Source organism: Fukomys damarensis, unplaced genomic scaffold (assembly GCF_012274545.1).
Source record: "Fukomys damarensis isolate Sample0158 unplaced genomic scaffold, DMR_v1.0_HiC HiC_scaffold_13, whole genome shotgun sequence".
Classification (NCBI taxonomy): Eukaryota; Metazoa; Chordata; class Mammalia; order Rodentia; family Bathyergidae; genus Fukomys; species Fukomys damarensis.
This window is the reverse complement of record NW_022900925.1, coordinates 36,583,191-36,592,301: the sequence shown is the minus strand read 5'-3', so window position 1 is coordinate 36,592,301 and position 9,111 is coordinate 36,583,191. Positions and strand designations below refer to the sequence as shown.

The following is a 9,111-nucleotide window of genomic DNA, read 5'->3' as shown; positions in this document are numbered from 1 at the left end:
CCTTCACCCTGAGCTCCATCTCCAGCCCTCTCATTCTGTGCTCTGCGATAGGATCCCACTAGGTCATCGAGGTGCCTGGGCTGCACTCAAACTTTCCAGCCCCTGCCTCTGCCTGAACCTAACCCTTCTGAGATTCCAGATGCTCCTTCCTACCTTCACGGGGCTGAGTTTCAGAACAGTAGCTGAGCAAGGAGCAGAGGGCCTACCTGCCTTTCCCTGTCTTGGGAGCCTCCCTGGCCCCCCTGTCCTGTGACCGCTGCCCGAGATGGCTCTGGGGCCCCTGCTGTGGCAGAGAAAAAAGAAGGGAAAATTTACCAGTGTAACATGGCTGAAGTGGTCGTGGGGTGGGGGACCGGCTCCCAGAGCCTCCGTCCCTCCTGCCCTGTCACTTCCCTGCTGCCTGCGGCCCGGGACCTGGTGCTATAGCTCCCTCGGGTGTTTGGGCTTAGACGATCTTGTCTTTTGTGACTCAGTTATTTTACTCAGCACCGTTTCCTCAAAATTCCACCACGTGCTGGCATGTGACAGGAAGTCCTTTCCAGAGGTGAATAATGCTCCTCTGTCTGGGGGCGGACCACACCCCTGTCTTGCGCCCCTCTGTGGACACCTGGGTTGTTGACACGTCTCGGCCGTGTGAACACAGGTGTGTCACCAGAGTGTCAGGCCGGCGACACCTCACAGGTGGCTGTCAGCGGGCAAACAGCTACTCCCAGAGAGGCGTGGGGAGGGTCTGCAAAATCATTGTTCTTCCCTTGCTACTTTTAAATTTTTCTTTCTTGCTACCTTTTGTTTGTTTGTTTGGTTGTCTTTTTGGCTTTTTTTTTGTACTGGGGGTCAAACTCAGGATCTTGCACTTGTGAGGCAGGCGAGGCGCCACTGAGCTAAATCCCCGGCCCTTTTTTATCTTTTTGATACAGGGTCTGGCTATGTAGTTCAGGCCTGCCTTGAACTCACAGCAATCCGCCTGCCTCAGCCTCCTCAGTGATTATATATGTGCTCTACCATACCTGGCCCTTGTTCCTTTCTTTTTTCCTTGCCCTCGTCCCGTCCTGTCCCCCCATCTGGGAACCCCTGCTCTGCCCTCATCCGTCCTGAGCACCCTCTGTTCTCCTGGGTGCAGGGCAGGGAGGTGGAAGGAACCTGTGGCTCTGAGTGCAGGGGCCGAGCGTCCTCCCCCAGCTGCGGCCCCGTCCCGAGAGGGCGGGTTCCTGGACACCCCATATCCGCGTGTGCTTGCCCGGCACCCAGAGCCGGGAAGAGCCCGTGGGGCGGCCCTTGAGCCTGTCCTGGAAGTCACAGTTTACTCTGGGAAGAGGCCAAGGTGGGCGGGGACCCCCGGGGCCCTCTGGCTGGGGAAGATGGGATTTATTTTTTCATTTCTGTGGGGAGTTGGCAGAGCCCGGCCTGGGGGAGGGGAGCCGGGACCTGTTGCTGGATCTGCTCCAGGACGTAAGGTCCAGCCCGGCCTGCAGGTGGGAGCCGTCGTGCTGCCCCCGTGGGGTCCGGGCACTTCCCTAGGCGGCTCAGGAGGAAGCGCCGTCCCACAGGGTGGTGATCATGAACTCCATCCTGGAGCACATGTGTGCCGACGTGCTCCAGCAGACGGCCACACAGATCAAGTTCCCGTCCACCGGCGTGGACGCCATGCCCTACTGGAACCTGCTGCCCCCCAAGCAGCCCATCAAGGAGGTGCTGACGGGCGTGTTCGCCGAGGTGCTGGAGAAGGGCTGGGTGGACAGCCGCTCCGTCCATGTCCTGGACGCCCTGCTGCACATGGGCGGCGCCTACTGGTTCTGCAACAACCTGCTGAAGGTGGGGCCGGGCGGTGGGGAGTGGCCGGGCCCCCTCGCGCCTCACCGGCCCGCGCCCCCCAGCACCCCATCCCGCCCGCCAGGAGCTGTTGAAGGAGACGCGCAAGGAGCACACGCTGCGGGCGGTCGAGCTGCTCTACTCCATCTTCTGCCTGGATATGCAGAAGGTGGCGCTGGTGCTGCTGGGCCACATCCTGCCCGGCCTGCTCACCGACTCCTCCAAGTGGCACAGTCTCATGGACCCGCCTGGCACTGCGCTCGCCAAGTAGGGGTCTCTCCAGCCCGGCCCAGCCCCGCCCGGTCGTCCAGGCCGCTGGGCCGGAGCCCCTTAACCGGCCCTGTCTCTGGCACCTTTTGCCAGGCTGGCTGTGTGGTGTGCTCTGAGCGCCTACGCGTCCCACAAAGGACAGGCGTCCTCCCACCAGAAGAAGCGGCACCGGGAAGACATTGAGGTGAGGTCTCCGCCTGCCAGGGTGTGGGAGGGCGGAGCAGGGCGCCCAGGCCCGGTGACGGCAGCCGCGGGCCGTGGGGAGCTGGGCTTCCCTTCCTCGCTCAAACCTGCACTGCGGCCGGCCTTTGTGCCGCACACCTGTCATCCCAGCTCCTCAGGAGGCTGAGGCAGGAGGATTACAAGTTCAAGGCCAGCCTGGACAGCTTAGCAAGTCGAAGTATAAAAAGTAGCAAGGACTGGGGGCGTACACAGCCCAATGCAGAGCACTCGGGCAGCATGCGTGAGGCCCTGGGTTTAATCCCCAGCTCCATGCGCACGAACACACCAGAGCCGCCGTCCTCTCCATGGTACCCAGTTCTTTGGAACTCAGCGCACTGGTGCTAGCGACCCTCCTCCTTCCCCGCCAGGATTACATCAGCCTCTTCCCCTTGGACGACACGCAGCCATCGAAGCTCATGCGGCTGCTGAGCTCCAACGAGGACGACACCAACATTCTGTCGAGTCCCAGTAAGTGTGTGGCTTGTGGCGCCCTCCTCCCTGGGACGCGGTGCTGAGGGCTGGAGACAGGGCTGCAGTTTTGAGCCTAGGAGTAAAAGCTTGGACCCGGTCCCCACTTCCCCACCCTACAGGGCAGCGGAACAAGGTGTCCAAGTGACTGCTGCCTCAGCCCGGCCTGTGCTAACTTGCCAGCCTGGCCTCCCTCCTCCTCCTTCTTCCTTTCCTGAGACGGCTCTGTGCCTGAGCAGGCCTGGCTCCCACACCCCACTTCCCCCAGAGCTGAGAGCCCATGGATTCCCCCAGGGAGGCCACACCCTGGAGCCGAGCGTCCCTCATCCACGTGTTGTCCTGCCCGCGGCTCCTCCTGGGGACCTGTTGGGCTCTGTATGCCCCAGCGGTGGGGCAAGGCCAGGCCCCCAGAGCGGGTTGGAGCCATGTCCCCTCCCGCCCACAGCTGACCGCTCCATGAACAGCTCCCTATCAGCCTCCCAGCTGCACACGGTCAACATGAGAGACCCTCTGAACCGAGTCCTGGGTGAGTCCTGCCCCGCAGCCCAGCTGGCCTGGTCAGCCAGAGGGGTCTTGCTAGCACCCCTTTTCCTCCATGGTATCTCCCCGCTTTGTCCCCACCTCTCCTAGCTGTTGGCTTTCCAGGCTCCCATCTGGGGCCACTGCTTTCTTTTGCCCTTTTTTGTTTATTGGGACAATCGTGCCACGTGGTTCAGGCTGGCCTTGAGCTCATGGAGATCCTCCTGCCTCAGCCTCCCGAGAGCTGGGAGTCCAGGTGTACCTCTGAGCCCCGGTCACTCCCCCTGCAGCCAACCTGTTCCTGCTCATCTCCTCCATCCTGGGCTCGCGCACGGCCGGCCCGCACACACAGTTTGTGCAGTGGTTCCTGGAGGAGTGCGTGGACTGCTTGGAGCAGGGCAGCCGTGGCAGCGTCCTGCAGTTCATGCCCTTCACCACCGTGAGTGCAGAGCCGGGGCAGGGGCACCGGGCCAGGGACCCCCTGCCGAGCCACCAGCCCCGTGCTCTGTGCGGCAGGTGTCAGAGCTGGTGAAGGTGTCTGCCATGTCCAGCCCGAAGGTGGTCCTGGCCATCACCGACCTCAGCCTGCCTCTGGGCCGCCAGGTGGCTGCCAAAGCCATTGCCGCCCTCTGAGGACCGTCGGGGCCGCAGATCCGAGCGGGGACAGTGAGGACAAGGAGCCGTCGGCCCAGGCCTTTCCAGGAGGTGCTGGCAGCTTCCCCTCCCTCTGCCAGTGCCTGAAGAGCTGGGGGCAGGGTTGCCCTTGGCCGGGAGGCACGGCGGGTACTGGGCGTGTACCCAGCTGAGTGTGGCCTTGAGACACCAAGGGGCCGTCACCTCCACTCATAAATAAAGGCTTTTGGGCTCCCTGTTGACCAGAAGTGCTGTGAGTGTGGGGCCTGGGTGAGGAGGAGGAGGGTGGCGGGGCCACACCCACCGCCATGCCCCCAGGTGGAGCACTGGGTGCCCTGCTCTGTGTCACCCCACCCAGTCATTGGTTTTTTCTTTTGTTTTTCAGTACTGGGGAGAGAACCCAGGACCCGAGGATTGTGAGGCAGGCGACGGCACGGCTGAGCTAAATCGCAGCCCGTTTTGTTGTTGTTGTTGTTGTTGCTCTTTTTGTTTGTTTTTTGAGACAGAGTCTCACTGTATGTGTAGCCAGGCTGGTCTCGAACTCACAGCGATCTTCCTGCCTCAGCCTCCCGCGTGCTGGGATCACAGGTGTGCGCCACCACGCCCGGCTTCTGGGGTGACTGTTGAGCCCTCTGTCCCACTATGCCAGCAGTGGGGTTCTGGCCCGTGCTCCTGGGGGTCAGGGGCTGGAGGTGCCCTGAGGTGTGGACCTGGCCCCTCTGGCGGCCACACGTCTCCCTCCAGAGCGGTGCTGTGTGACCCCTTCAGTGGGCACAGGCGGGGACAGCTGGGTGTGGGTGCCCTGTGCCCATGCGGGCCCCTCGCTCTGCGCCGGCAGCTCTGTGAAGGTACAGGGCCCTGCAGCACATGCTGGCCCAACCTGGGCATGGACCCAGCACCCTCTGCCCAACTGTGGCATCCCGGGTGTCCGTAGCACCTTGTTCAGAGGAATGTGGGGAGCCAGGACCCCCTGCCCCTCCACAGCCTCCCCACCTTCGCACCTGAGACCAAGGAGGAGGAAGGACATTCGGGAGCGACCAGCTTTATTATCGGGGGTGGGGAGGGCTCCCTTTCATCCTTTGCTGTGTCCCCCACTGTTCCTTCTGCGGGGGGCTCCAGAGAGATCCCCGCCGTGGTGGAGGCCAGTGTGGCAGGCACCTCGTGGTGCTAGAGTCAAAACCCACAAAAACTAGAGAAAAACTTCAATTCTGGGGCTGGAGACCTGTGGGGTGGGATGAGGACCCAGTGCAATCTGGGAACACTGCTGTTTAAATATTAAACAGGGATGTCGCCTCCCACATGGGAGGCCTCCCAAAGCGCCTGGGCCACCTCGAGGCGGCGCTGGGGTGGGGGCTGCACGCGGTCCCCAGGGCCCAGCAGGCGTGGGCCAGGCCGGGCCGGGCCTGCGGTCGGGATGAAATACCTGCTATTTGCCTATCTGGGAGGACAGAGCTCCTCGCTGCCCGGGCAGGAACTTGAGAGAGACCCAGGGAAGCACCCGGGCATTGGGCTGGAATCTCTTCCCTGAGCTTAAATACAGGGTTAAATAGGCATAAATATTAAACAGAGATAAATACAGCACAGGGGCCAGGCTCAGGGCCCCCCGAGGTAGCGCAGGGCGCGGTAGCCCAGCTCCAGGAAGCGTTGCAGCTGCCAGGCCAGCAGCGCCCCTCCCACCTGGCGCTGGAAGGCAGAGGTGAAGGTGGGCACGGCGCCCGGGGTGGGCTGCACGGCCGGGGCCACTCCCAGGTCCTCCATCTGAGGGGGAAGACGAGGTCAGGAGCCACTCGGTGCCCGGGCCCAGTGGCAGGAGGGGCCCGGGGGGGCCAGAGGGCCCCACTGACCCCAACATGCCTCCTGGATGCCAGACTGTGAGGCCGCTGGCCTCATTCCCAAGCTCACCTGCTGCCAGATGGTGGTGGCGAAGTCAGTGACGTCCAGCTGCAGTGTGTCCACGGTGGGGGACAGTCCCGGGGAGATTCCCCCCAGTGCGTGCAGGAGGCCCCGGTAGAGGACCAGGCCAGCCTGCAGCTGGTGCAGGCAGCGGGTCTGGGGACACAGGAGAATGAGGCCGAGCTGCGTGGAGCAGGCGGCGGGGTGCAGCCCCTCCTCTGCCAGTGCCCGTCCCCTCTGGCTCACCGGCTGTAGGTCCTGGCTGGAGCAGCCCCTCAGGGGGACCCACAGGATGCCCAGAGAGTGGCCCAGCAGCGCCAGCTCCTCGGGGTGGCACAGCTTGTACGTGGCACACTGGGGGTGGAAGGACGTGGTGCTGCGCTGGTCTCCCTTCCCCCAGTCACCAGCCTCCACCGCCAGTGGCCCGATGCCCGACACAAGGTCCCTGCCCAGCTACCCTTCCATGGCATCCTTGGGGGTCCTGTGTCACCCTCCGTGCCCCTTCCTGGGTACGGCTCCCCCAGTCCCCGCACTCACCAGCTTCTGCTGCATCTCCAGGGCTTTGGCCTGGACCCTCCGCGCCTGCTCCAAGCACTTGAGCAGGAAGCTTTGGGGAAGGGGCAGGGGGCCAGCGGGGTCCAGGGGTGCGGCCTCCTGTCCTGGCCAGAGTGCACCGTGCCACAGCAGCAGCAAGGCTGGAAGCAGACAGGAGACTGCCACTCCTGCGTCCCTCCCAGTGGAGCAGCAGAGCGGCTGAGATCTGCGTGGGGCTGAGGTCCCCGGCACCCCCAGCCCAGCACATGAAGGTGGCCGCACTCACCCATCAGCTTCGCCTGGTTTGGGGCAGCAGTGTGGGCCATGGGGCCGTGGGGAGGGCTGGGCTGCTGGCTGTGGCTGTCAGACCCTCTCTCGGAGGACCTTTATACAGAGCCCATGGAGCCCGGGAGGAAATTACCTGGGGCTACGACAAAGGCTTAGTAATAACTTCTCAGGAGTTATGCAAATTTGTTGGTGTCCAGGACAATGCAAGGGGGTTGGGACACAAAGCTGTTTGCGAAAGTTTTGTGAAATTGTGGAATCTCTGATCCTTCTTTGACGTCTGGTCCCCCCCAAACTCTCTTCCTCCACTCGGCCCCACCCAGGGCTCAGCTCCCCCCTGGGGCTTTGACCAGAAACTGAGCCAAGCCCAGAAGTCCTGGAGGCCGGAGGGGAGGCTGAGGCTGGAGGCTGTCACGGTCGGTCCTCAGATGGGGACCCACCTCCATCTTCCGGTAGGCACCTGGGCAGCCCCTCTGCCCCTCTCCTAAGGATTCCCAAGCCCTCTGCACCCAAGTCTAACTCTAGAGGTGAGGAAGAAGCTTGCTGCCTCCTTGCCCTGACCCTGAAATTCCCCGGGCCCTCTTGGCCTCGTGTGGCCAGGGCCCTCGACGGGACCCTGAGTTTTCCTTCCCGCACTTAGAGCGGCACCGCAGCCCCTTCCAGGCCATCCTGTCCCAAGCTGATTAGCTGGGAACTCCCCAGCAAGCCCCCATGACTCACCCCCTAAGCCCCCGGAATCCAGGCAGAGGCCAGAGGAAACCGGATGTCGGTCCTGAATGAATCAAGACCCTCTGGGCCCTTGGCTCACCTGACCCTGCCCTTCCACCTCCTGGCACACTTGCCCTGGCACATGAGGCTGGCGCAGTTAGTTGCTCTGGTACATGACAGCACAGTCCAGGGGGCTTTGGAATGGGGGACTGGGGCGTGACACTCTCCTTCCAGAGGAGAGCCCACCAGCTGGCGTGCCCACTGCCCCGAAGTGGACCAGGCAGGGGTGAGGAAGGGGAGCCTGCCAGTCCCATGCACTGGAGCCCTGAGGCATTAGCACCGGAAGCAGCCTTGGCATCCGGCCCCTCCAGCCTCTCTGACCTGGGCCGGGGAGGGAAGGACCCTGCCCAAGTCATGGGTGCAGAGTTGGTGGCTGAACGTGGGCTCTGCCTCAGTTCTGAGCTCCACGGGTCCCTGGGCCTGTCTGGTGGGACTGTCCACACCCAGCTGTCACACTCACACTCACCAACCTGCCACCCCTGTGTCCAAGCAGAGGGTGCTCTGGGTGCAGGGGGCAGAGCCTTGGTGGGCATCTCTGGGGCAGGGGTGCCCTCTGGTGGCCATGCATGGCAGAGCGTCACCTGCCCCTCTGTTCATGTCCTGCCATTTGGTCCCTCTGAGTTTGCAGATTTTTACTATCATGTTACAAAAGAAACAAAAAACAAAACAAAACAAAAACCTTGGCTGTCCCTTGTGTCTGTCCCTCTGTATGGGGGGGTTATCAGCCCATGACCCCTGCGGGCACTGTACCCCCAGTGCCCAAGGTCCTATTGCAGACAGCATGGTATCTACACCCCAAAGAATTGCACCTCCCCAAGCTATGCGAACCCTGGGGGTTCACACTGTGCCGGGTGGTGACAAGAAGAGAAGAGCCCACTGTCCAGGACAGACACAACCAACTCCCTCCAGATCTTTCCAATGTGAGTCCTGGGCTGGGCAATCTGCACACTGAGGCTGGAGGTATGTTTGAGGCCTGTGCCAAGCAGGCTTGGTCACAACTTCTCAGTGCTGCCTTTCCAGCACAAAAGCAGCTACAAAAAATATGTACACAAGCCAGGCGTAGTGATGCATGCCTGTAACCCCAGCACTCTGGGAGGCTGAGGCAGGAGGATTGCAAGTTTGAGCCCAGCGTGGGCAATCTAAGTGCCTTAGCAAGACCCTGTGGAAAAATAAAAAAATTATGTAGCTCAGCACAAAGGCCCTGGATTCAATCCTCAGTATCACACACACAACTCCCCCCCCACACGCAAAGTAAATGAATTATATTTGGACATTAGGATTCGAATGTCAAATGTCTTTCCACATTATAAAATTTTTTTCACTAACCACTGAAATATATACCTGAGCCGTCCCTCAGTCGGGGTATATGTGCCTCAACCCAAAGGCCTGCTCGGCCAACCCTGCTTGAAGGCTTAAGTGAGAAGTAGAATGATTTGTTTTTGTGGTTTTGTTTTGGAGACAGGGTGTTACACAGTTCAGGCTGGCCTTGAACTCACAGTGCCTCCCGCCTCAGCCTGTCAAACGCAGGGATTACAGGTGTGTCACAGGACACGCACATTTCCACGTGACGGCGACAAATGAGCGTGAACAGGCGAGCAGGTGAGCGCCTTCCGGGGTGCTCAGACGGCGAGTCGGCCCGCCCGGCACACCGCACTCCGTGCGCATGCGTCTGGAAGGCAAGCGCGCACTGCTCTGCGCATGCGTTCGCCC

General features: G+C 61.8%; 2 protein-coding genes across 2 annotated transcripts in view; one reads left to right on the top strand and one right to left on the bottom strand.

Moving 5' to 3' along the window:
- Med24 (mediator complex subunit 24) overlaps window positions 1-4,161 on the top strand; it is a 21,617-nt gene extending 17,456 nt beyond the window's left edge. Inside the window, exons 20-26 of the mRNA XM_010620012.2 lie at window positions 1,546-1,812; window positions 1,895-2,076; window positions 2,173-2,263; window positions 2,670-2,769; window positions 3,215-3,295; window positions 3,579-3,727; window positions 3,805-4,161. Of these exons, the coding sequence (XP_010618314.1) occupies window positions 1,546-1,812; window positions 1,895-2,076; window positions 2,173-2,263; window positions 2,670-2,769; window positions 3,215-3,295; window positions 3,579-3,727; window positions 3,805-3,921 (987 nt within the window). The 3' untranslated portion in view covers window positions 3,922-4,161. The remainder of the gene's footprint in view (window positions 1-1,545; window positions 1,813-1,894; window positions 2,077-2,172; window positions 2,264-2,669; window positions 2,770-3,214; window positions 3,296-3,578; window positions 3,728-3,804) is intronic.
- A 1,166-nt stretch (window positions 4,162-5,327) lies between these two features.
- Window positions 5,328-9,111, bottom strand: part of Csf3 (colony stimulating factor 3) — a 5,807-nt gene continuing 2,023 nt past the window's right edge. The window contains exons 4-7 of the mRNA XM_033763122.1: window positions 6,345-6,509; window positions 6,061-6,170; window positions 5,824-5,970; window positions 5,328-5,679 (exon numbers count right to left, since the gene is read on the bottom strand). Of these exons, the coding sequence (XP_033619013.1) occupies window positions 5,515-5,679; window positions 5,824-5,970; window positions 6,061-6,170; window positions 6,345-6,509 (587 nt within the window). The 3' untranslated portion in view covers window positions 5,328-5,514. The remainder of the gene's footprint in view (window positions 5,680-5,823; window positions 5,971-6,060; window positions 6,171-6,344; window positions 6,510-9,111) is intronic.